Source organism: Chelonoidis abingdonii, chromosome 26 (assembly GCF_003597395.2).
Source record: "Chelonoidis abingdonii isolate Lonesome George chromosome 26, CheloAbing_2.0, whole genome shotgun sequence".
Classification (NCBI taxonomy): Eukaryota; Metazoa; Chordata; order Testudines; family Testudinidae; genus Chelonoidis; species Chelonoidis abingdonii.
Window position 1 is genome coordinate 4,213,834 of NC_133794.1, and position 26,252 is coordinate 4,240,085.

The 26,252-nt window shown below is 58.3% G+C and overlaps 1 protein-coding gene across 2 annotated transcripts; it reads left to right on the plus strand.

Moving 5' to 3' along the window:
• Positions 1-227: 227 nt before the first annotated feature.
• Positions 228-26,246, plus strand: MAN2B1 (mannosidase alpha class 2B member 1). Of its 2 annotated transcripts, none has more exons than XM_032768170.2 (24): positions 228-273; positions 3,934-4,036; positions 5,695-5,868; positions 7,971-8,164; positions 8,508-8,640; positions 9,188-9,330; positions 10,259-10,375; positions 10,775-10,857; positions 11,887-12,007; positions 12,370-12,448; positions 12,937-13,046; positions 14,295-14,402; positions 14,633-14,749; positions 15,538-15,756; positions 16,307-16,404; positions 17,071-17,188; positions 17,766-17,884; positions 18,386-18,487; positions 19,031-19,118; positions 22,768-22,848; positions 23,237-23,473; positions 24,680-24,829; positions 25,367-25,469; positions 25,758-26,246. In XM_032768170.2, the coding sequence occupies exons 1-24, from the start codon at positions 232-234 to the stop codon at positions 25,883-25,885; spliced, it is 2,967 nt and encodes a 988-aa protein (XP_032624061.2). In that variant the 5' UTR covers positions 228-231; the 3' UTR covers positions 25,886-26,246. The 2 variants fall into 2 exon arrangements, with proteins under 2 accessions (XP_032624061.2, XP_032624062.1); XM_032768171.2 differs by lacking the exon at positions 228-273 and adding an exon at positions 2,305-2,433.
• The last annotated feature ends 6 nt before the right edge of the window (positions 26,247-26,252 follow it).

Sequence of the window (26,252 nt, forward strand, 5' to 3'; positions counted from 1 at the left end):
GTCTCTTTGTCACCAGTTGAAAGTATTGACCGTCTCCGATATTTTGTGGGCCTCAGTCCAGTTTCCAAGGCTCCACTTTGTAAAAATAATTCACCATGACTGGGACTAACTGACTTGTTGACAGTGCAGAGGCCAAGTGTTGACTAGGCCACAGAGATTGCTGTCTGCTGGGTGGGGTCGTCGTCGCTTGGGAAGATGGCATCGGAGCCCATGCTGCATCTGCCCCAGCCCATGCTGCATCTGCTCTGTGGACAGAGGACTTCAGTCTCAGAGGTTTGTTCTGTTGGCACCTTTTCACCAGCACTAGATCAATACACACTTTAGCTTCAAACCACCAGGACGCTGCTGGCTGTAGTTCACGTCCCAGGCCAGCAGCGAAAGGCTGGGGCTTGAGCCTAGAACATGGTTCTTAGGAAGCACTCGCACCTTTTCACAGGAAAGGGCTGAAGCTTCAGATTCAGCAGGCATGTGGACGGAGGGGTGGGGCTATGCAAACCTGGCTCCAGCCCTCAGTGCTCCTGGTGACAGCGCAAAGCACAGCTGGCCGCCATCCCCACACAAAGGGGCCAGCCTCAGCTCCCTGAGAGATTCACTGCAGGCCATGGTGCCCCCCAATGGGGGAGCCCCTCACTGGCTCTCTGGAGGCATCCCCTAGAGACTGGCCCCCTGGGAGGTGGTTGCCCCAGCCCTCCCCACTCAATGACTTCAGGCCTGCTGTCAAGGGGGGAGTCAGTTTTGGGAGGGAGATAGATGGAGGTGGGATTTTGTGGGAGCCAGGGGAAGTGTCCATGGGCAGGGGTGGGATCTGGGTGTTTGGTGGGGGTTTGTGAGAGGGGGCATAGGAATGTCAGGGGGGTTTGGGGGGCTGGTGGCGGTGCCTGAGGGGTGTGGGGACTGCGGGGAGCATGGGAATGTTGGGGGGAGTTGGGGGGGCTGGTGGCAGTGCCTGAGGGGTGTGGGGATCGGGGAGCATGAGAATGTGGGGGAGTTTGGGGAACTTGGTGGCAGTGCCTGAGGGGTGTTGGGTTACTGGGGGGAGCATAGGAAATTGTGTGAGGCGGTTTAGGGGCTTGGTGTGAGCATGGGATGTTGTTGGGCTGGTGGCGGGTGCCTGAGGTGGGTTTTGGGGTGGTGGTTGGTGCTGGGTGTGGGGCTGGGGGGCATGGAATCTGGGGGGAGTGGGAGCTGTGGTGGTGGTGGGAGGATGGGGGATCATGGGGGGGAGGAGTTGGGGTGCTGGGGTGGAGGCTGGGGGAGCAGTGAATGGGCTCGGTAGGCTGGGCGGGAGGTGGGGGACAGTGGAGGGGAGTGGGAGCTGGTGGGGATGCCTGGGGGGGGGGTGGGGGAGCAGGGAAGGTGGGGGCTGGGGGGGTGGCGGGAGTGTGGCGACTGGGGGGAGCATGGGAAGGTGGGGGCTGGGGCGGTGGTGAGGGGTGGGGGGGAATGGGAGGTTGGGGGGGCTGGGGGCGGTGCCTGAGGGGTGGGGGGTTGGGGGGGCATGGGAAGGTTGGGGGGCTGGGGGCGGTGCCTGAGGGTAGTGGGGGTTGGGGGGGCATGGGAAAGTTGGGGGGTCTGGTGGGCGGTCCTGAGGGTTGGGGGGTGCGGGGGGAGCATGGGAAGGTTGGGGGGCTGGGGCGGTGCCTGAGGGGTGGGGGGGTTGGGGGGGATGGAAGGTGGGGGGGGTGGCGGTGCCTGGGGGTGGGGAGCATGGAAGGTGGGGGGGGCTTGGGGGGGCAGGGGTGGCCCTGAGGGTGGGGGTTGGGGGCGGTGCCTGAGGGGTGGGGGGAGCCAATCTTCTCTACCAATCAGAGCCCAGCGCGGGCTCCTGGAAAACAGGAACCGGCCGCAGCTTTATAACTCTGGTGCCGGTTGTCCTGCCTCTGAGAGGCGGTTTCAACTGTCCCTCAAGCGTTCCCGGATAGTCTATTGGTCTCTGGAATGGGGGGCGGGGCTTGTGATTTTTTTTACCTGCAACTGATAGGTGGTCGGATATGTCAATCAATTTGATCCCCTTCCCATTGGTTCTTTTAGATGCAGGCTGTATTAATCCTCGCCCCCACCCTTTCACCTTCTCCTTGCACATGATAGGTGGGATGGCCTGTCAATTACAATTTTCCTTTTCCCTTCATTCTGGCTCCTCCCTCTTCCCTTCAGCCAATCAACGCATCTCTTGTTTGCATTGACGCTTTTTATGTATGAATAAAGGCCGTGACCCCGCCCTCTCTCTTCGGATTGGCTCCCGCTTGGGGAGGGGGCGAGGCTAGACGGGGGATTCCGAGCTCAGGGAGTCACGTGAAGGGCTGGTCACGTGATAGCGGGAGCTGCCAGCCAGGCGCAGGGTCCCGCGGCTGCAGGCGGAAGATGGGGCTGCCCGTGGGGCTGCTCCTGGGCGTGGGGCTGCTGGGGGCGGCCGCAGGCGGCTGCGGCTATGAGGTGAGGCGGGGGGGGGAGCAGCCCCAGGGGCCAAGGCTGCGGGGCCCTGGGCGGGAGGAAGGGGGGCAGCAGGGTGGGTCTGGGGAAAAGGGGGAGGAGGGAGCGTGGAGGAGAATCGGGGGGTCCTGGAGGGGCTTTGGCTGGAGGGGAGGCATTAGAGGGCTCTGGGGAAGTGGGGGGGGAGGTGGGATAGGGGAGATCTCTGGGGGGGAGAGCAGGCGAAGAAGGGTTGGGGGAAGGGGGGCTCGGGGAACCGGGAGGTGTTTCTGAGCGGTGGGGGAGCTTTGGCTGGAGAAGGGGGAGTGAGAGGAGGGCCCAGATGCGTTGGGGGTTCTGAAACTGTGGGGTGAAAGGGGGGATGAGATTTGGGGGGGTGGGGATGTTCTTGTGTTTCGGGGGAGCTTGTGAGCCATAGTGAGGAAGGCAGGACAGTCCAGAGTTTAGATAGTGTTGCAGTGGCTGCATCTGACCCCCCCCACACACACCCCCTCTGCCCAGTTCTGGGCTGTGGTGGGACGCTGGGGGCTCAAAGCAATGCTTAGTCCCAGTAGCAGATAACTAGCCTTCTCGAGGGTCAGCCCCCACCCCTCCCGAGTTCAGTTAAACAGGGAGCACTGAACGCATGAGCTTGGGTAGAGCCCTAGCAGTGGAGGCGTTAGGGGGTTAATACTGTGCAGTTTGGTGCCTTTGTCTGTTTCTGCAGTTTGTTCCTCTTCCTTTCCTCCCCCATCTCCCTAGAGTGTCTCTTCCTCTCGGTGAAATGATGATTACGATAATTGGCCACCTCCCATTGTGAGCTCTGCAAAGTTGAGAACTTTGGCCAGGGTGACATCTTTCCATTTTACAGCTGGGGAGCCTGCGGCTCAAGGTTGGGGACAGTAGAACCCAGCTCTAACCTGCTCTAACCACTGGACAGCACTCTCCCTACCAAGCTGGGGATCAGACCCCAGATTCCTGATTTCTAGCCACCAGCTTTGCCTCCCTCCCAGAGCTGGGGCTAGAACCCAAGAGTCCTGACTCCCCAGTCAGGTACCCCTGGTCTACACTGAACACTTAGATTGACCTAGCTCTGTTGCTTGGGACTGTGAAAAAGTTAGTGCCATGAGCGCTGGACTTAGGACAACCTAACCCCGGCATAGATACAGCTAGAATCCTTCTGTCAACCTAGCTGCTGACTTTCAGAGAAGTGAATTAACTACATCGATGGAAAAACTCCTTCAGTCTGCTGTTGGCGTATGATTTATTGTTCAGTAGCTGTTTGTCCAAAGCCCTGGAGAATCTAGTGCAGGGAGCAGTCCAGCTCTGATTAGAGGGCTGTGAAGAAGACAATTGCCTCTTTCCACCTCTAGCGTCTTCTCTTGGTTACATTGAGCAATATCTATTCAGATCAGTATCTCTTATCTGCAGGATATTGGCCCAGAGAGCCCTTACAATGGGGTTTGTTTGTACGCTGCGGCCTTCCCCTCCATTTTGCAGCATGTCTGGTTCTTTCTCTCGTAGTCCTGCCCAGCCACTAAAGCAGACATGCTGAATGTCCACTTGATCCCTCACACGCACAACGATGTGGGCTGGCTGAAAACAGTGGATCAGTATTTTTATGGAGGTATGTGGTGGAGATGGTGCGCAAGGGGTGGGGGGGAGGGTTCCCATGCACTGGAGCTGCTGCCGTCTGACTCAGTGGATTAATCCTTGTCTCTTGCCTCGAACTTGCCATCAGTACATCTCAAAGCACTTGACAAAGGAGGTCAGTATTGTGACCATTTTATAGGTAGGGAAACTGAGGCACAGAGTGAGGAGATTTTCCCAAGGTAACCCAGTAGGCCAGTCGCAGAGCCAGAAATTATAGACTCTGGCTTTCCTGTGTCCCAGAGAACAGACACACCCTGGATCTCCTTTCCCCAAGCACTAAGCCAGCTGGCCCATGCAGCAGGATCAAATCTGAAGGCCAGTGTCGCTGTCTGATCCCTGTTTCTGCTGGGTTTAGAGCTGGCTGTGACCCTGCATGAGTCTAAGCTGAGGGAGGGCTCCTTTCTGTAGCAAGGTGTGGGCAGGGCAGGAAGCACTGCTCAGAGATGCACTATCTTAATCTTGTCAGCATACCGACTTCCTCTGCTGCTGATGGAGATAGAGAGCACCTCCCAACCCTGGCCCTGCTGTAGGGACCTGCTCTAGGACTGGGGGAAGCTCCCACCTCGCCTCCCTGCCGGAAGCTGGATAAAGTCTGTGTCGCCTGCTAGAATATTTCATGGCAGTTCACAGGCACTCACAGACTAAGCATCCTAGCTTCACGGGGCACAGTTGCGGGAAAGGACTTGCCTGTGGTCACATAGTGAATCTCAGTGGGGATTAGAACCCAGGAGTCCTGAAAGTCCCACTCTGCTTTAACCACTAGACCCTGCTCCCTCTCCAGACCTGGAAATAGAACCCAGGAATCCTGAATTCCAGGCTCCACCAGCCTTGTGCTCTAATGACTAGACCCCACTACTCTCCCAGAAGCCAGGAATCTAGGGCCCCTCTGCCCCCCAATCATTAGATCATGCTTCCTCAGAGTATTTTGTATCCTCTGGCCAAGGAACATGTTGAACCTTTGTCATTCCCCCGCTGTTCTCCCCCGGCCATAATAAGCCTGTGGTCTTACTCACCTGGATATTAATGTCACCTTTTAGAGGCCATGTCTCATGTGGGCAGCTTTTCCATGACATCAGTCAAGGCCAGCACATAGTTAGTGGAAACATTAATGCCTTTGGAGCATCTTATCTCTCAGGCCATAGAGAAAGCCGTGCAGCATGGGCGTGACTTAAGCAGAAGCCTAGGACATGGGGCCTTTCAATGGGGGGGTGGGGACTGGCTGACTCAGTGGGTGGGGAATGGGCCATGGGGTGGAGGCTGGCTGGTTGATGGGTGAGACTCCAAGGGGTGCTGTGCGTGCAAGCTGATCTCACCCTGATGCTGTCCCTGCTCGGGGAGGGAGACAGATTTTGAACTGCAGGAGGTGTTTGGAGGAGAGGAAGGGGGTGCAGAGCAGTTATGGGGAGGGATGATTATTCCTGCTGTGGAGAGATAGAAAGATCTGAGATTTCCAGGGGTGCTGCCATGGCCAGGGGTGGGGATCCAGCCCTCTGGAGGGCCGTTGTGGCAAGGTGGGGGATCCTGCCCTGCTGAGGGGTGCTGTGGCTGGGTCGGGGGGACCTGGCTTCGCTGCCATCCCTGCTCTGTGGGTTCCTGGACGTCTCTGTTCACCCCCGTGCCTTCCCTCCACAGCGCGCAACGACATCCAGCATGCTGGTGTGCAGTACATCCTGGACTCCGTCATCCCCCAGCTCCTGGCTGACCCCACCAAGCGCTTTATCTACGTCGAAGTGGCCTTCTTCTACCGCTGGTGGCGGCTGCAGGCAGAGTCCATGCGGCAGGCGGTGAGGCAGCTGGTCAGTGAGGGTAAGGGATCCCGCGCTGGCTGGCCAGTTGGGCGCTGCTCTTGTGGCAGAAGGCATTGTGACCTGCACTGCTGGGCCTGGTGATGTCCCCCACCCGCTTGTACAGCGGATGTCTGCATAGGTGAGACAGATGGGGAGAGACAGACACGCTCACAGGGATTCTTTTACTCACTTGGTGGGGTGTGTGTGTGTGTTTCTCTCACACTGACACCCACACAGCAGGCATATGCTCCCTGGCTATATGTTGTGCAATACCGACTAGTGCAGGGCTGTGTGTGAAAGACACGCCCAGATAATATGCCTGGGTCAATCAGTGGGTGATCGTGGTGTGACGGGTTTGGTCACTGAGACCCCCTTGGGACTGTCACCTGATGTGCTGAAGTTACCTCTGAACCTGTTTTCCCTGCCATCTTGGGACTTCAGGACCCTGTCTTGTTGAGCCAGACACGCTCACCTGCTGCAAACACAGACACAGGTCCATGCTCCCAAAGCTTCAGACTTTAACCAAAAACTGCTCAGCGGGTCACTCCAGCACCCAGATACCAACTCCCAATGGGATCCAAACCCCAAATAAATCTTTTTTACTCTGTATAAAGCTTATACAGGGTAAACTCATAAATTGTCCACCCTCTATACCACTGATAGAGAGAGATGCACAACTGTTTGCTCCCCCAGGCACTCATCACTTACTCTGGGTTTAATAATAAACAAAAGTGATTTTTATTATGTATAAAAAGTAGGATTTCAGTGGTTCCAAGTAATAACAGACAGACCAAAGTAAATTACCAAACAAAACAAAAACACACAAGTCTGAGCCGAATACATTAAGAAACTGATTTTAAATCGCACCCTCAGAGATGTTCCAATAAGATTCTTTCACAGACTAGACTTCTTCCTGGTCTGGACCCAATCCTTTCCCCTGATACAGGCCTTGTTACTTCCAGCAGGCATCTTAGGTGACAAGCAGGGGCTTTCTCATGACTGGGACCCTCCTTGTCCTGCTCCCCCGTTTATAGCTTTGGCACAAGGTGGGAGTCCTTTGTCTCTCTGGGTCCCCACCCCTCTGTCTAAATGGAAAAGCACCAGGTTTAAGGTGGATTCCAGTATCATGTGACATGGTCACCTGTCACTGTAAGACCTCATTCTTCTGACACAGGGGCAGGTGTGCAGGTAAACAAACCATTTACAGCCGATTGTCCTGGTCAATGGGAGCCATCAAGATTCTAAACCACCATTAATGGCCCACACTTTGCATACTTGCGTAGGACCTCAGAGTTCTACTTTGTATTGCTAGTTTCAGATACAAGAACGATACATTCATACAAACAAGATGACCACACTCAGTGGATCATAAGCTTTGTAATGATACCTTACAAGAGACCTTCGCATAAAGCATATTCCAGTTACCTCATAGTCACACTTATAAACATGTTTTTATGAAGCATATGGAGCGCAGCGTCACTATAGGCCCGGCCCGTGTGTGTGAAAGAGACACGCCCAGATAATATGCCTGGGTCAATCAGTGGGCGCGCATGGCCTGACACACAACAACCCAGCCAGACTCCCTGTGTGTGCGCGAGCACATGTTAGATCCCTGCATTGGGCTATACTGTATGCGCCTGTGCCCGTCCCAGGGTGTGGGTCTCGCTCTCCCACACTGACCCTTTGCCTGTACTGGTGGGTACCTCGCAACACACACACACACACACACAGAGGGAGCAAATGTCGGGGGTGTGTCTCTGTCACACACACATGCATGTGGGGTGTTTGTTTGGATCATCTTGTGTCTCTCGCACAACTTGATTCAGATCTTTATTGGCACAGTGTAAAAAAGCAGATCACAGACGCTCCTTGCTATGGTTGCGGGTAGCCCACACGCATGGGTGGGTGTGTCTGCCACACACACACACACACACACACGAGTGTTTGCTTGTGTGGATCAGTTGGCCTGTGCCATCTTCTGTCCATGCCGCCCCACCCCCTCAGAAGGTCCCTGGCTTCTCTCCTTCCCTGGCGCTGCCAGGCAGCTGCAGACCCCAGCGGTGCCCGGCCTTCCCGCTCGCCTGGCACTGAGGACGACCAGCCCCCTTTCCCTCCCTGCAGGACGACTGGAATTTATCAACGGCGGCTGGTGCATGAACGACGAGGCGGCCACCCACTACAACGCCATGATCGACCAGATGACGCTGGGGCTGCGCTTCCTACAAGAGACCTTCGGGGAGTGTGGCCGGCCCCGTGCCGCCTGGCACATCGACCCCTTTGGCCACTCCCGAGAGCAGGCCTCCCTCTTCGCCCAGGTGAGGTCCTCTGGGAGGGGCCTAGAACTGCCCCCCCACAGGCAGGGACTTCAGAGGCCAAGGGGGTAGCGTGCTGGGGACAGCGTGTGTCACTCTCCATCAGCAGGTCTCAAAGTGCTTTATGCAGGTCAGGAGCATTATCCCCACTTTCCAGGTGGGGAAACTGAGGCACAAAGCAGGGGCGGGACTTGTCCAAGGTCACCCAGTAGCCCCGTGATAGAGCTGGGAATAGAATCCAGGTCTCCCGGGTCCCTGTCCAGCTCTCTAGCCATGCTGCTGCCTGTGTTTGCTGGTTCTCTGAGGCTGTTGGCATTGACCCCTTCCCCCCCGGTGTCCTTTCCAGATGGGCTTCGACGGTTTCTTTTTCGGCCGCCTGGATTACCAGGACAAAGCCAACCGGGAGCAGCTGCGGGAGATGGAGCAGATCTGGAGAGCGAGCGCCAGCCTGCAGCCACCCAGCGCCGACCTCTTCACTGGTGAGCTGAAGTGGGGGTGCTGGCAAGGCTTCTCGGGATGTTCCAAGGCCCAATTTTAGTGGGTGGGGCACCTGTGCCACAGACAGACGGTGCCATGCACCAATGGGCTGCCAGGGTTGGCAGGTGGGTGGGCTCCATAGGGGTGTGTGGGGGGGGGTGACTCATGGTTGAGGGGGAGGCAGTGGCAGAAGCAGGAAGGCTGCCCAAGGCCGATCCACCTGATGGGATCTGGGGTGTCCAGCTGGGGGCCTGGGATGGAGGGGAGGAGAGGGGCTGGCCTGGGGTAGTCCGGGCTATGGGGCAGAGATGGGGTGCCTGGCCTGAACTCCTGGCTGGATGCAGTCTGATCTCCCCCTCCCTCCGTGGTGTTTGCACCCCTGTAGGCCAGTTCCTTTTGCCCTGGGGGATCCTCACGGGGCAGAGCCGCCCATGGAACCTGGCTCTGTGCTGGCCCCCGACACCCGCATCATCCCTCACATCACTGGCTGGATCCTGCCCAGGTGCCCATGCCCCCTGGTGATCTTGTTCCCAACCCCCCTCCACTCAGGTGTCCTCCCCAACGGTTACAACCCGCCCCTGTCCCTCTGCTGGGATCAGTTCTGCTCCGACAGCCCCATCGTGGACGATGCGAGTGATGAGAACAACGTTGACAGCCTGGTGGCGTATTTCCTGGAAACCGTGGCTGCCCAGGTGAGAGCTGGGAGAGGACCCTCTGCAGCCAGCGGGCCTTATGTCTAGGGGTTAGAGCGAAGGGCTGGGAGCCAGGAATCCTGTGCTCTATTTCTGGCTCTGGGAGGGGAGTGGGGTGGAGTGGCTAGAATAGGGGGCTGGAAGTCAGGATTCTTGGGTTCGATTCCTGTCTCGACTGGTGCCTGAGCTTGCATAAGTTACTGGGACGCTCAGCTGTTCGTGGCCGACTCTTGCGATTGGCTGGCGCTTAGAGGCTGCCTGGAGATTGGGGCAGGATTTATAAGCTGGGTGGGGAATTGCTGGTCCATGGGAGAAAGACACAAGTGTCATTTCATAGCCAGAGAGGCGCTGTAGTAGAGACCCTTTCGGGGGACGAGTTTCTTGACTCCATTGTTAGCATTGTCCGTGGTGCCTGTGCTAGGGAATAACGGACCAGCCCCAGAAAGGAGCGGGATGGGATTGTTTCAGGGACAGCTCCAGCTCCCGTGAGACACAGCCAGTCTCTGTCCGGCCGCAATACGCAGCTGAATATTTGGGACCAGTCTCCATTTTCCTCCTCTGCCCTAAGATCGCACTGGGGGAGCCTCCCTGGGGGACTCTCCAGGTGTTCTCCATCATTCGCTGACACCGGTGTGTCAGCCCAGTGCCCCGGGACCTCTGCCCCGCAGCTCCTGCTAGAGCAGGTCAGAAATGCGTCAAAATGACTTTTCCGCCAAACGCCCATTTTGCAAAAACAGAATTTCCTGCGGAGGAAAAAAAATGTCAGTTTTGCCGAAACAATTTTGACCTTCCCCGTGGGGAAAGCGGAACCGACGGCTGCCTGCCAGGCTCTCGCCATGGGGCTGCCTTAGCCCGGGATCTGGGTACCGAGCTGGGGGTGTCTCTGAGTGGGGAACTTGAAGTGTCACCTTCCGTCGTCTCCTTGCAGGCCAAGCACTACCGCACCAACCACATTGTCATGACGATGGGCTCGGATTTCCAGTACGAGAACGCCAACCTGTGGTACAAGAACATGGACAAGCTCATCAAACACGTCAACGCACAGGTAACGGGGGTCAGGAGGCCCTGGGGGGTGGGGCGCAGGGATTTCCCCCCTGGAGACTGCAGGTGCAGGGGGGGGTTAGGAGCCCCTTGCTGGGCAGGGCTCCCCCTATCAGGGGGGGACCCGCCTGGGATGCATGCTGGGCCGGGAGAGGGTTGGGCTCTCACTTCCTGACCCACAGGCCAAGCCCCCGAGGGCAGCCGCGTGGCCCAAGCAGGAGGCCCATTGCACTCAGCAGGGGCCTGCTGCAATTGGGCAATGGCTGGGCTCGAACGCGGGTCCTTGGCCTCTGGGAGCGGCAGGCTGCAGCAGACTCCTTACGCTGACTGGCCACTGGGGGACGACAGAGCCCACCCGGCGCGGTTGCCAAACCCGCTCCCTCCATCCCCTTGTCTCTTCCAGCAACACAACGGGAGCCAGGTTCATGTGCTCTACTCCACCCCCACCTGCTACCTGTGGGAACTCTTCAAAGCCAACCGGTCGTGGTGAGCGCCGGGGCCAGGTGGGGCTGGCGGGAACCCGCTTGGGGTGGCCTGCGCTGTCCCGCCCCCACCGTGCTAGGGCAGAGAGGATGGGCTTGCCAACCCCTGGTGTCTCCCCTTTGGAGGGGTAATGATGAAGCCCCCCCCTACTTTCTGCAGCACAGCGCCCCCTAGTGCCACACTGGGGTCAGCACCACCTGGGAGAGCAGATCGCCCCCTGCTGAGCCCTCTGCTCTGCTCCCTGCAGCACAGCACCCCCTAGTGCCACATTGGGGTTAGCGCCACCTGGGAGAGCAGAGCGCCCCCTGCTGAGCCCTCTGCTCTGCTCCCTGCAGCACAGCGCCCCCTAGTGCCGCATTGGGGTTAGCGCCACCTGGAAGAGAAGAGCTCCCCCTGCTGAGCCCCCATCCTGCTTCCTGCAGCACAGCGCCCCCTAGTGCCGCATTGGGGTTAGCGCCACCTGGGAGAGCAGAGCTCCCCCTGCTGAGCCCCCATCCTGCTTCCTGCAGCACAGCGCCCCCTAGTGCCGCATTGGGGTTAGCGCCACCTGGGAGAGCAGAGCTCCCCCTGCTGAGCCCCCATCCTGCTTCCTGCAGCACAGCGCCCCCTAGTGCCGCATTGGGGTTAGCGCCACCTGGGAGAGCAGAGCTCCCCCTGCTGAGCCCCCATCCTGCTTCCTGCAGCACAGCGCCCCCTAGTGCCGCATTGGGGTTAGCGCCACCTGGGAGAGCAGAGCTCCCCCTGCTGAGCCCCCATCCTGCTTCCTGCAGCACAGCGCCCCCTAGTGCCACGCTGGAGTATATAAACGAGCACATCTCTCACTAGTTTCTTCCGTGCCATTATAACCCTCCTCTCTGTTCCTCAGGCGCTGGGCTGGCTGGTGCTGAGTGCAGGTGCTGAGCTGTGGGACTGACTGGCTGGCTACCCTCCTGTGGCCAGGTGGGGTGGGGTGGATTGAGGAGGGGGGAGGGAGTAGGTCCGGGTCTCCTGGACCCATGAGTCGCAGAGGGGACCCTCTTTGGTGTCGCGCAGGTCCCTCAAATACGACGATTTCTTCCCTTACGCTGACGGGCCGCACCATTTCTGGACAGGCTACTTCACCAGCCGGCCGGCCTTCAAGCGCTACGAGCGACTGAGCAACAACTTCCTACAGGTGGGGAAGTTTTCCAGGTGGGGGCAGGGAGTCTGGGATTCCACCCTTGTCCCTGTGATCTGCTGCCTTTTGGTCTTCCCAGCACCCTGTCCTGAGCAGGACAGAGAGGAAGTCTGAGCCTAGGAGGCTGGACTCCAGGGTTCTCTCCTCAGCTTTGGGAGGGAAGTGGGGTCTAGTGGTTAGAACAGAGGGCCAAGGAGCCAGGGTTCAATCTCTGGCTCTGTGTGACTTTGGGCAGGCCCCATCCCCTCTCCATGCCTCAGTTTCCCTCTCTATGAAATGGGAGTGGCAAGTGCCTCCTGGAGGGTTACTGGATGCGGATACATGTTCTCTCATCACTGTTCCCCTTCCCCCCCCTGCAGGTTTGCAACCAGTTGGAAGCCTTGGCCGGTCCGGTGGCGAGGATGGGCCCCTACGGGGAAGGAGACAGCACCGTGCTCCGTACGTGAGCTGCTGAGCCATGAATCGCCCCGTTATCGGGATTTCCCCCAAACTTATCCTGCCCATGCAGGCACTAGGGGGAGACAGAACAAAGGAACAGCTCCTATCGCAGCCAGCAGAGGGCAGTGCTGCCTTCTCCGTACACAGATGTCCGGCCATGTGGCCCAGTGCTGTAGGGATTGGAGGCTCTGGCTCTGGCAGGGGAGTGGGGTCTAGTGGTTAGAGCAGGGACTGGTGTTAGGATTCCTGGGTTCTACTCCTGTCTGTGTGGCCTTAGCCAAGTTGCCAAGTTGATGCTGGAGTTTGGGGGCCGGGGGGAGTCTTCAGGCCAGGCAGGGGAGGTGCAGGCCCAGTCCTCTATTGGAGAGGTTGGATTTGGGGGGGCTGTCTGGCCCCACAATCCCCCTTTCCCTGCGCCCCGCATCATCCCACCTGGCGGGTTTGGCGCAGCTCACTGTTCCTTCCCTGACACCCCGGCTCCCCCACAGGCCGGGCCATGGCAGTGGCCCAGCATCATGACGCCGTCAGTGGGACGGAGAAGCAGCACGTGGCTAATGACTATGCCAAGCGTCTGGCTGCCGGCTGGGATGCCTGCCAGGTATGTGCCTTGCCTCCTTGGCACCCTGTTCCCCTCCAGAGATCCTGGAACCTGACTCTGCCTCCTCTAGTCTACCTGCAGTGAGCATCCGAGGCAGGATGGCCAAGGGAAAAGGCAGCCTGCGGGGGTGTTGGAGTAGCCAAGGACCTGCCATGGCCCCACCCCAGAGGTGGCTGCATCTCAGTGCCAGGCAAAGGGATTTAAAGGGGACCCCCCCCAATAACTCCCTATTCTCCTCAGCAAGGGGTGGCCCTGGTGATGCTTTGCTGCACAGCGCCCCCTAGCACCACGCAGGGTATTGGGGTCCATGCTGGTCCCAAGGGGAGATCTCCCCTGCTCCCTGCAGCACAACGCCCCCTAGTGCCACCCCAGGGAATTGGAGGAAAGCAGTGACCATGAGAGGAGCATTCCCCACCCTGTTCCCTGCAGTGCCCCCTAGTGCCACACTCGGGCATTGGGGTCCATGCTGGTCCCAAGGGGAGAGCTCCCCTGTTCCCTGCAGCACAGCGCCCCCTAGTGCCACCCCTGGGAATTGGGGGCCAGCGCTGACCATGAGGGGAGCATTCCCCACCATTCCCTGCAGTGCCCCCTAGTGCAGGAGTTCTCACAACAAATTTCTTGGCCTCAGAGTGCTGGTGGCCGTACTAACACTTTTTCCTAAAATTATTTATTTTTCCTCGAGTTAATGTGCATGCAAACATCCAGATCATTGTCATTTTTTTATGTAAAGTTTTGGCGGGTTTTGCCCTGCCCTCCCCCTACCGCGTCTCTCCCCACTCCCCCGCCCGCTGCTGGCTTGCTGCGTCCCTTCTCACCGCCCCCCCCGCCCGCCGCTGGCTTGCTGCATCCCTCCTCAGTCCCCTGCTGCCGCTCACTTCCTCACTCCCCTGCCAGACACTCCCCTGTCTGCCACGAGAACCACCGCTAGCTGCTGGCTCACCGCTTGCCTCCTCTCCCCCGCCCCCTTCTCACCTCCTCCCCTTGCTCCTTCAGCGTTGTGTCCCTCACCTGCGTCTCCAGAGAGGGGGTGCAGGGCAGCGCATCCAGGAGCAACAGGGAGGAAGGGGAGGGGCTGATGGTCCTCCCCCCCATCACTGCCCAGGAAGCTGCTGTGGGTCAGCACTGACTCTGAGGGGAGAGCACCCCCATCCTGCTCCCAGCAGCACAGTGCCCCCCCCGGAATGCGTGTGTGTAGAGGGGTGAATCTCTTGTCTCTCACCTGATGGGAGGCATCTCTCCTCTTTGCAGGTCCTGGTCAGTAACGCTCTGGCCAGCATCAGCGGCAACAAGGAGAACTTCATCTATTGCAACTACCTCAATATCAGCGTGTGCCCGCTGACCGAATCTGCCAGCACCGTAAGGACCTTGTTGTATAAGGCGTGGGAGGGGAGCCGGCCTGGGACCCAGCTCCACCAGCCCAAGAACGCAGGTCACTACTTGAGCTGGAGGAGATTGGCCCTTACCATGCCGATGTAGGACGGCTTTTTATCCTCTCTGGGCTCAGCCAGTGAATAGCGCCTGCTCTCTCTGGCTGGCGGTGGGGAGGGTCGGGTGGGTGTCCCGCTAACCTGGGTCTGTCTGTCCAGTTCATGGTGATCCTCTACAACCCGCTGGGACGGCGTGTGAACTGGAACGTCCGGCTGCCGGTGAACGGAGCTGCGTATTCGGTGACAGATCCCAATGGCCAGACGGTGCTGAATGAGGTAGGGCCAGAGAGTCTTCCTTCTTGGCTCCTTCTCTCCTTCCTGCGGCTGCACGCTTGACCTGTTTCCATCCCTCCCTGTGTCGTGGTCCTGCAGGGGATTCAGTTTTTAGCTGGGATTGGGCTCTGGCATCTCCTAGCAGAAGGAGGATCTGTTGGCGGCAGCAGTATTGCAGCTCGTATAGGCTGTGCATGCTGCCACCGCTAATGGGTGGTATGATTTGATGCGCTCGAAGCAGGTCTGATTGCATCCTCTAGGGGGCGATGGGGCCCATACGTACTTGGTCCCGTGCAATAACACGCTCTCAAACTGGCACCGCTCCCTGCGCCTCGCAAATGGGCTGCACGGGACTGACAGGGGTTAACCTGACACCAGGGAAAGCGCCAGGGGCTGCATAATGAGCACAAGGCATCACCTGGTTTTTAAATCTCACTAGAAAGCCAGGTGCCCCCTAGCACCACACTGGGGCATTGGGGTTGGTGCCCCCTACTGAGCCCCTACTCCATACTGCCCCCAGTGGCCAGCACTGATCCCAAGTGCAGAGTGGCCCCTCCTGAGCTCCCACCCCTCTCTCTGCAGTGCAGCGCCCCCTAGCATCACTCTGTGGCATTGGGGCCAGCACCAACGTGAGGGGAGAATGCTGAGGAGCTGACAGCAGCCATCTCCCATCCACGTTCTAACCAAGTCTGGCTCTGCTTAACTTGCGAGCTCCCTGCATCCGTCCTGTGGTGTCCCCATGTGGCACAATCTCTGTTCGGGCCTCAGATGGTTTTTCTTTCTGTTTTCAGGTTGTCCCCGTCTCAAACTTCACCTGGGCAGTGAGACGAGACCGGGGAGACGCCACCCACGAGTTGATCTTCCCAGCCTCGGCCCCGCCCCTGGGCTACAGCTCCTACACCGTCTCCAAAACGGCCAGCAGGGACCTGCGCTCCAGGCTGGCCAAGCGGATCCGGGAGCAGGCCCAGCCCTGGGTGGATGCCTGGTCCCCCAGGAAGATCCAGAATGAGGTACTGTCCTGAGCGAGGGTGCAGCCTGGGCCATTTCACTTCCTAAGGCAAGGGAACAGCCAGCTATCTGTCCACCTCCAGCTGGTACATGCCTGGGCTCTGAGGTGCTACCATAATACACCTAATAAATAATGTACAGCGCCCAGCACCATCACGGGGGCTCCAAGGAGCTACCGTAATATACCTAATGATATTGTACAGCGCCTAGCGCGATAGGCTTCTAGGGAGGGGGAAGAACTATTGAAGCTAAAGGATAATGTTGGCCCAAGAACAAAGGGAGACAAAACGGGCCAGGAGTCAGCACAGGCTGGGAATGAGAAGCGGGTTTCTAACTATCTGAGGCAGGCGGGTCTGGAACAGCCTCCAACAGGAGCAGCGGGAGGTAAACAACCTAACGAGCTTTAGGATGGCACTTGATTCGTTTCTGAAGCGGGGGATCTGACCGGGTGGGGACTGGACTGTGGTAATCGGAGGTGGAGGAATGAGGGGCCGAGCAGTGGGTTGTCTCCTGAGTCATGGTCTATTGACGTTCTTGCCTTCTTCCCTACAGCACCTCCGGGTTCTGTTCGACCCGGTCACTGGGCTCCTGATGGAGATTCAGAACCTGGACAAAAGCATCTCACTGTCTGTGTCTCAGAACTTCTTCTGGTCAGTGAGCTGGGGAGTCGGGACGCCTGGGTTCTATCCCCACCTCTGAGGAGGGAGTGGTCTCTAGCGGGTAGAGCAGTAGGGGTGGAGATCAAGACTCCTGGGTTCTGTTCGCACTGACTCACATTTGAGCACGAGTGAATACCTTCCTCCCCAATCCATCTGTGCCTCAGGCCACGTCTAGACTACGCGCCCTATCGGCGCGTTAAAATCGATTGTTCGGGGATCGATTATATCGCGTCTGATCTAGACGGGATATATCGATCCCTGAGCGCGCTTATATCGATTCCGGAACTCCACCAAAACCAGCGGAGTTCCAGAATCGACATGGCGAGCCACGGACATCGATCCCGCGCGGTGAAGACGGGTGAGTAAATCGATTTTAGATATTCGATTTCAGCTACGCTATTTTCGTAGCTGAAATTGCGTATCTAAAATCGATTTTCGCGCGTAGTGTAGACCTGGCCTCAGTTTCCCCATCTGTAAAACAGGGTAATAACCAGCTCCCAGGAGCGGGAGTTCGATCCCTTGGGCAGTGCAGGAGCGGTGTGTGTGTGGGGGAGGGGCGGGGGGTGTTCTCCCTGGCATGGCATTGGGGCTTCTGGTGCTCTGGGCAGCTGACTGGACCATCTCTCACCACACACCCCCCCCCTTGCCCCGCCCAAGGTACAACGCCAGCATTGGCAATGACGACAGCGCCCAGGCCTCTGGGGCATATATCTTCAGGCCCAACCGTTCCGAGCCCTTCCGTGTGGCTGGGCGAGCCCGCACGTACTTGGTGAAGGTAGGAGGCGGGAACCTCCAGAAGGCTGGGCGTGGGAGCCAAAGTCTCTTGTCTCCGATTCCCTTATGCCACTAGCCCTGAGCTAGCGGGGAGGGGAGTGGGGTCTAGTGGTTAGAGCAGGGGGGGCGGCTGAGAGCCAGAATACCTGGGTTCTAGTCCCATGTCTGGCTGGGGGACTGAAGTCTGCTGGGTTACAGCAGAGTTGCTAGCTCTTGGATAAGACTTAAAACTAAGGTCCCATCTGCTTATGACCATTGAAGATCCCCTGGCATGTTCCTTGACCTTACCGCGGTGTCTCAGTCAAAGCTAACCCCCTCCAGGATCCTTCAGTCACACCTCATTACACTTCCAACTGAATCCAGGATCCTTTCCTTACTCTGCTCCAATATTGTGCTGAGGTGCTGTGGGCTGCTAACACCCCACCCCAGAGTCAGCTGCATTTCCGCATCTGATGAGGGATCCAGCTATAAACCGTGTCTCCCCCTCACCCCCCCATGCCCTAACCCAGAAGTGGCTGCAAGTAGTGCTTGGCGAGGGGATCCTTGCACACACGTGTCTCTCTCTCTCTCTGGTCCAGAACAAGCTGGTGCAGGAGGTTTACCAGAACTTCTCTTCGTGGTGCTCACAGGTGGTGCGGCTCTATGCTGGGCAGGCCTATGTGGAGCTTGAGTGGACGGTGGGGCCCATCCCTATAGAGTGAGTGTGGGAAATGGAAGGGTTTTGCCACAGGAAACTGCCCAACGAAGTAATTTCAACTTGGAGGGGCTGCTGCCGTGCTCCATGGGAGTTGTAGTTTTAGTGCCTCATTCTCCCATTTTCTTGTGGGGCTGGGCTCCCTGGTTGGACTACATTTCCTATGATGCACCACAGCCTCCCCTCTTGGGGGCAGGAGGTGGTGCATTATTTGAGTCCGTGGCCCTGGTGCCGCATGGGAGATGTAGTCTGACCAGGGAGTCAGGTTTATAAAGTGGGAGGCGCTGCAGCAGCATTGCCAAATGCAGCTATTTGGGAGTTTTGACGGAAGATCAGCTGGTCCGTCCCCATGATGCTTTTCAAGGGGAGCCCCTCCCCCTACCTTTCCCATGGACACAGCTGAGATGGAAAATGTCAGACCAGCCCCAGACAGTGTGGCGGGGGGTGGGGGAATCTGTGTGCTGCCAGACCCCACGTCTGACCCTGCTGTACCCTCTGCTGCAGCGACGGGCTAGGCAAGGAGATCATCAGCCGTTTCGAGACGTCCCTGCAGACGGATGGACGCTTCTACACAGACTCCAACGGGCGGGAGATTCTGGAGCGGAGGTACAGGGCGGCGAGACATTGGGAGTGGGGTGATCCTTCCTAGGCAGGGGAGAGGATAATTCCAGGGTGGAGTCAGGACTCCTGGGTTCTCCCCACAGCTCTGGGAGGAGGGGAGGGCGGGGCTGGGAGTCAGGACTCCTGGGTTCCATTCTCCTGTCTTCCACTGAATTACTGAGTCCCTTCTCCCTTCGGGAAAAGGGGCTGTGTCTTAATGAACGTCCAGGCCTTAATTATTGTTTAAGGTCCCTGAATGGAGGGCCCTGTGTGAGCTACTCCAATGAGCCCTGGACGTCCCCCTTTCCTGGTTAGCTGGCAGCCTCCCCCTGGGGGTGTCAGACGCAGACTGTACAGCATGTGGGGTGCCCCAGGGCTCGGTATAGAGAACAGTCTGTTCCCCAGCCGGGGCCAGGCTGGGAGCCCTGTCACTTGGGATCTGCCCAGAGCCCTGGACTGCACAGCCCAAACTGGCCCTACTCCCCTGGATTGGGGGCAGGGGAGAGCTGGCCGACACGGGGCTTAATGGGGCTCTGATGCTCACGGCAGGCGGGATTATCGAGCCACGTGGAACCTGAGCCAGACAGAGCCGGTGGCTGGGAACTACTATCCTGTTAACAGTCGCATCTATATCAAGGTACCAGGGCCACTGGGGGCCCCATCGGCATCTTGCTGGGTCCCCTCCCCATTGCTGCAGAGTGTGGGTGAGGGAGGGGAGTCCTCTCTGTGGAGACACAGGGGTGGTCCCGTAGGTAGCGACACTCGCCTGGGTTTTCAGTTCTTGGCTCTGCCGACAACTCCCCTGTGGGAGCTTGTGATGTTGTGCCCTTGTGCCTCAGTTTCCCCATAGACAAAACAGGGATCACAGCATTGCCCTGTCTGCACAGGGATGGGGTAGGGGAGAAAATGCACTAGAGATGGCGAGGGCTTGATTCCTACAGCAGCCGGTGCCAGATATGGACAAGATCCGGCAGGGGAGGCGCTGCAGATACCAGTGCTGGCCAGCAGGTGATGCTCCTGGTCCCTCGTTCCCACACCCCCAGATCCGCTCTGGCCCATGCAGCGGCTCGAGCAAAGGCAGAGATGGGTGTGACGGGTGGCCACCCCTGGGCTGCAGTTTGGGAAGGACTGTACCCCACCCGTAGGACACACAGCTGGGTTGGCCCTGCCCACACTGCTGTGCTGGAGATACAGCCAGCCTCACCAGGCCCCGTTATCCCCTAACACGACTGCAGGTGGTGCCACACACCGAGACTGAGCTACATGATACTTCTGAGGGCAGTCTGCGCCAAAAAATTAACAATTCTGCACACAATAGTTTCAAATTCTATAAATTTTATTTGTTAAATAAATGTGGAAGCTCCAGCGTGGCCTCGGGGAGCACCGGCCCCTGGCTGCACAGAAGTGGGAGATCACACTCGAGACACTCAGTGGTGAGGCTGCACCCAACCCTGACACAGCGCAGGGACCCGGCCTGCCCCAGAAACACCCCAGGGCCCTGCTCCTCCATGCTACATGCACTAGGGGTGGGCGGGCAGGCTCAGCAAGGCAGGATCTAAGTGTGGAGGGGCTCGGTGTAGGGGGGTCCGATGGGGGTTGAGAGGGTTCTGTGTGGGGCAATCTGGGTGCAGGTGGCTCAGTGGGGGATCCGGGTATGGGGGGATCTGGATGCACAGGTGCCTATTGGGGGGTTTCTGGGTGCAACGTTAATGGGACTTGGTGGGGGGTTCCAGGTGAAGATGGCTGGAGCTCAGCAGGGGTTGGTCTGGGTGTGAGGGGGATAGCTCGGCAGAGGGTCTGGGTGTGGGGGTCTCAGTGGAGCAGGGAGCCAGGTGCAGCTGGTTGGGGCTTGGTGGGGTGAGGATCCAGGTTCAGGTGGCTTGTCAGGATGGTGCAGGTGGAGTGAGGGTGTGTCTGAGTGTGGGGGGTGAGGTTCAACGGGAGGGTAGGAGGGGGTCTGGCTGCACGGGGGGGTTGGACAGATGGGGGATCAGTTCCCTGTGCAAGGATCCCTCGTGCAGCTGAGGAGAAATAGGTGCAGGAAGCAGGAGAGAGGAGTCTTTGCAGAGTTTCCTGCTGCTGGGGGAGAAATCTGGGCGTGGGTCTGACCCAGCTTCAGATGCCATGTAGGGGAAAAGGAAGTCCCATCCTCCCCGGCCCAGCTGGGCCTAGCAGCTGAGCCTGGCGCAGGGTAGGAGCCACCAGCTAGGTCTGCCCCAGTCCCTCCCCCCTGTCCCACAGCGATTTACCTTGTTTCCAGCTGCCCTGAGCCCCTGAAACATACTGCAGGGGAAGGTCGCATGACCACGCTGGTGGCATCCCTTTGCTTCCCCATTAAAAAGTCATTTTTCTGCAGGGAAGCAAAGAAATCTGCAGGGGACATAAATTCTGCACATGCGCAGTGGCGCAGAATTTCCCCAAGAGTAAGGTTACCTGAGTGCAGACAGCGGACACCAGCCAATTTCCCAGCTCCCCAGGCACTGACCCCCCCACAGGAGAATAAACCTAAAATTACACTGTTCTGCACAGCACAGTGGTCTGTATAATGTAAGCTCATAAATAGTTCCTCTTTCTCCGTGTGGAGAGGAATATGTAACCAGCCTATGTTAACCAAGCTGAGATTTTTCCCTGGACAGTTCACTCCAAGGCACACTGAGTTAGATAGAGCAAAAGACAAATTTATTAACTATGACGATAGATTTTAAGTGATAGCAAACTGAGCGAAACAGATCCCATAGTAAATAAACAAACCTGTAAACGAAGCCTAAAATGACAGATTGGATATGAATTCGCAATCTTAGCCTGGCTGCTGATACAAGCAGGCCCCCAGCTTTCCATCCCAGGCTAGAAATCCCTTGAGCCTGTGTCCAGCACTGCTCCCAGTTCAGTCTTTGTTCCTCACATTTCCAGTTCTCTTACGTGGGGAGTGAGGCCCCTAGATGACATCACACCCCACCTTATATAGCTTTAACGTAGGGTGGGAACCTTTTGTTCCAAAACCAGTTCCCACCCAGTTTGTGGAAAGCTACAGGTACCCAACATGAAGTCCGGTATCCCAAGGTCTGGTCGCATGCCCTCGCTGGGTCATAGCAGCTGTTACTTACAGGCTGGTTGAAACGTTTACAGGAAGGCCACACCCTTTCCGAGTCCATCAGCCCTGTCTAGCTTCTTCACTGTCGTACCTGAAAGGCTGGCTGGGGGTGTCACCCGGGCTTTGTCTACACTGGACTTTCGTCGGCAAAACTTTTGTCATCCAGGGCTGTGAAAAAAACCACCCCTGCCCCCCCGAAGAACAAATGTTTCGCTGAGGAAAAGTGCTGGTGTGAACAGCTTTGGCGGTAGGAGCGTTCGCCTGCCAACACAGCTACCGCTGTTCGATGGGGGTGGAAGATTTTTGTCGGCGGGAGAGCTCTCTCCTGCCAACAACCAGCAGCTACGCTGCGCGCCTTTTAGCGGCATGGCTGGGTTGCTCAGAGGTGCGTAGTGTAGACATAACTTCAAAGTGCCTCTGAAATACACCCAGCTGGTATTTATAACTTCAGATACAAACATGATACATGCATCCAAAGGGGCTAATCATATTCAGCAAATCGGCACTGTTCCAGTGACAGCTCACATAACCCGTCTTGTGCAGAATGCAGCATAAATGGAAATATCACTATGAGGAATATGGAGTGGGGTGTCGCAGGAGGTGCCACTGCAGAGAGACACGGGGGAGTCTGTTCCAGAAGGAAGAAATGCAGCCCCACCTGCCACTCTCTTAATTCCCCTGCCTCGACCCCAATCTGCTCCTCCCTGCACTGACATCTGACCCCCTCACAGGGCCGGTTTTAGGCCGATTCCCCAGATTCAGGCCCCACACCTAGTGGCAGGGGCCCTGCGCGCCCTGGCCGAGAATCCCGTTTTAAATTTTACTCACCCGGCAGCGCTCTGGGTCTGGCGGCACTTCAATGGCGGGTTCTTCACTGCTGGCGAAGACCCAGAGTGAGTGAAGGACCCACCGCCGAAAACTCAGAGCGCCGGCCGGTGAGGACAAGCCCCATGTCTTCTGATCAGACCTCACACTTCCTAAAGCAGCCCTGCCCCCTTAGCCCCGGGGACGGGAAATGCAGTGCAGGAAGGGGCCAGGAAGCTGCAGGCAGGCACAAGAGGGTGGAAGAGCAGGAGAGCTGCTTGTGGGGGGCTGCTTCCATTGCCAGCTGCTGGAGGGAGCGGAGGATGCAGGTGAGTGACTCCCCGGCAGGCCCTCGCCCGCTCTGTTAGCTCTGGCTCCCTCTTCTCTCTAGAACAAGAAGTTGCAGCTGACGGTGCTGACGGATCGCTCACAGGGAGGCAGCAGCGTGGCGGATGGCTCTATGGAGCTCATGGTGAGAGAGGAGGGCGGAGGGGAATCCTGCCCTGGGCTCCTTCCTCACACACTTCCCCCTTGCAGAGGTGGATGGGGAGGAGATGGGATGAGGTTTTGGTTGGAGTCCACCCTACCACCACCACCATCCTCTGTTCTGGCCCTGTGTATGTCCTCCCCATCCTGAAGAAGCAGGACTGCACCAGCAGGGGGCGCCCCAGCCTTGCACCAGTGCAGCACGCGGAGCCCGGGGCTGGCCGGCAGGGGGCGCCCCAGCCTTGCACCAGTGCAGCACGCGGAGCCCGGGGCTGGCCGGCAAGGGGTGTCCCAGCCTTGCACCAGTGCAGCAGGGGGAGCCTGGGGGTGTTCCTAGCCCAGCAGCTGCTCTGACATTCCCTCCCTGTGGCTAGGTGCATCGGCGGCTGCTCTACGACGACAACCGCGGGGTGGGGGAGCCCCTGCTGGAGCCTGGGGTCTACCACGACGGCCTGGTGGTGCGGGGCCGGCACCTCGTCTTCCTGGACATGGTGGAGTCTTCGGCTTATCAGCACCGGCTGCAGGCCCAGCAGGAGTTCATGGCGCCCCAGCTGGTCCTGGCCCTGGGTGGGGGCCCTTCCTTCCACCAGGGGCAGCGCAGCCTCAAGCAGGTGGCTGGGCAGGGCTCTGTGCTTTTGGGGGGTGGGGGGCTGCGTGTTCCCCACTGCCTCACTCGTGAACTGAGTGTGGGGGTCTCAGCCCGGCTCAATCCAGATTCAGTTCCTAACTCACCTGGGCTGGATAAGGAAGAAAATTCTTGTCTTTCTGGTTGCCGTACCTCTCCCCTTCTCCCAGTCCTCCAGCTCCTGCCCCCTCCCCAACCCAGCCCAGTGCCAGCTGAACTATAGGTTAACCCCATCATGGCCAAGCACCCCCCCTGTGGAGTGGGTGCCTCCTCCTCTCTGCTCATTAGGTTAAATTCAGGCAGGAAAATTGCTGGGGGCAAAATCCCTTTGGGGGAAGCTTTGCAGAGGGTGGGGGACAACTTCAGTTTTTTCCCTGGGAAAATTTCAGAGGGGGGAGAAGTGTTTGGCCAGGACTTGGGATTAAGTCAGCGATATTTAAATATAACTGGATTTTAAACTCCTCTCTTCTGCTCTCCCCCCTTTGCTGAGTTGGCAGTAGCTTGTTAAATCTCCATGCCCTCCCACTGTACTCCAGAGACCTGTTTTCAATCTGTGCTGCTTGGAAGGGACTGTGCAGTGTTGTCTAGTGGGTAGCGCACTGGGTATTGCTCTGCTTGTGCCCTGGGGCAAGTCCCTGCCACCCATGCCTCAGTTTTCCCATCTGTAAAATGGGTCTAATGAGCTTGACCTCTGTAAAGTGCTTTGAGAGCTGAAGGTGAAAAGGGATAGAGCTGATGGCCCTGTGCTCTGCACTCCCTGCTCAGGGGATGGGGGACACAACCCCCTTCCACAAATGGGGTTATGCCCCCTGTGAAACCTGGGCTGGGGCGACTTGCTCATGACAGCAGCCGGGCTGATCACCACCTGTTGTCCAAGGTGATCTTCAGCAGAAAATGGAGGGCTTAGGTAAATTGAGTGGTTGTGACAAGGTAACTGCTGAAAGCAGGGCTCCCCCTGTACCCCCTTCCCTCAGCGGTACGGGGACACTGCTGCATGCTGGGAGCCCCAGGCCAGGCCCTGGAGGAGGAGGAGAGCGGGTTATATCCACCCTGCGCTGCCATGCAGGCACCGGGGCAGCCTGAGAAACTGAAATAGTTCAGGGTTGGGTGGTGACTTTTCTAGTTTGCCAAAACTTTCCCTTGGATGGCGCCGTTCTGGCAGCCTGACACCGCATCTCCCCTTCCTCCCCAGTTCTCTGCTCTGAAGCAAGAGCTTCCCCCCTCCGTCCATCTCCTGACGCTGGCCCAGTGGGACCCCAGCTCCGTCCTCATCCGCCTAGAGCACCAGTTTGAGAGAGGGGAGAGCGCCAACGGCTCCCAGCCCATCACTGTCGACCTGCTGGTAGGTACCCGGCAGCCAGCAGGGGGGCCTGGGCTGCAGCGGAGGGATTTGCTGAGCCACTGGCCTAGAGGATTTTTCATCTAACGCACTGGACAGGCTCAGTCTCCCTGGCCTGGTGCTGAGATGCAGCCACCTCCGGGATGGATCTTAGCATCACCCCAATACACAAAGGAGCCTTGTGTAAAACAGCTGCCCTGTGCCACACCACAGATGGTTGCACATCCACACAGGGAAAGGGATCCTTAGACACAAGGTGCAGCAGGTATAGGGCTGTTTGATGTAGGGGGTCCCTCACCCACTTGCTGCTAACCCCTGCCCATCCCCCAGAGGTGAATGCTGCTGTCTCCCTAGGGCTCCCAGTCCCGGCACTGAAATGCAGCCAGCTCTGGGGTGGAGCACAAATTCTGAGGACAGCCAGCATAAAATCCTGTTTTCACACCAGACTGGGGGAGTCCCCTGTGTAGGGGTGGGGGGGGCCAGCAGGGGGCAGGGTTCACCTGAGGAAGTTCCTGACCATGTCTGTCTCCCCACCCCCAGCACCTGTTTTCCTCCTTCACCATCACCTCCCTGCAGGAGATGAACCTGGTGGCCAACCAGAAGCGAGAGGCCATGAACCGGCTCAGCTGGAGGCCAGCCACAGGTGGGTGTGCCCCCGCCCCCAAGCACTAGAGAATGGAGCAGTGTCCAGCAGCCCTGATGCTGCTCCCCCCCTCACAGCACAGCCAGCGCCTGCCTCCTTACCTAGGGGAGGGTGGACAGCTGGCACATTGGCCCCAGATGGGGTGGGCCCCTCAGCTGCTCTCAGGGGCTGGGGGGCTCACAGATACGGGAGGGTTGTGTCCCCCTCCCACGGAAAAGCTGGCACCCTCTAGGCCCAGGGCCCCTCTGCTGGCCCCCGGACCCTTAACCCGTCGGCTTCCTCTCCCAGGTGCAGCGAGGCGCCAGCCCTACCCTCCGCTTAACCCGCTGAGAGTCATGCTGCAGCCCATGGAGATTCGCACCTTCGTGGCCACCATCCAGTACATAGACCCCAGTGGGGGCCAGGCCGAGCTGTAGGGGGAGCCAGCCCCCTACCTCCGTCCCAGGATCAAGCCGCCCAGGTGGAGCCCTGAACTGCTGCCCCCCTACTCTGCCAGGTGGGGCCCTGCCCACCTGAGAACTTGACTTGGAGGGGGGGTGGGGGGGCATGTCCTGGCTGCTGGGAGGCATGGAAGAGACTTGCCTTGGAAAGCCACCCAGCAAGAGCGAAACTTGCACCTGTCAGGCCCTGCCAGCTTTAGAGGGGAAGGGGGCAGAGTCCAGCCCGCCACATAACTCCTCAGCACAGCCTCTGATTTCTACCCACCTGCCCCTTCAGCCTGAGGCTGAGGGAGTGTGGGTGCAAGTGCCACTGTTAATAAACAAGGACCGCAGTCTAGGTGCT

What these genes read in the sequence shown, in the direction of transcription:
- MAN2B1 (XM_032768171.2), top strand. Translation starts at nt 2,362, where the DNA reads ATGGGGCTGCCCGTGGGGCTGCTCCTGGGCGTGGGGCTGCTGGGGGCG. An exon ending in GGATCAGTATTTTTATGGAG is followed by an intron (nt 4,037 to 5,694) that starts GTATGTGGTGGA and finishes TTCCCTCCACAG; the next exon opens with CGCGCAACGACATCCAGCAT. An exon ending in CCATCACTGTCGACCTGCTG is followed by an intron (nt 24,830 to 25,366) that starts GTAGGTACCCGG and finishes CCCCACCCCCAG; the next exon opens with CACCTGTTTTCCTCCTTCAC.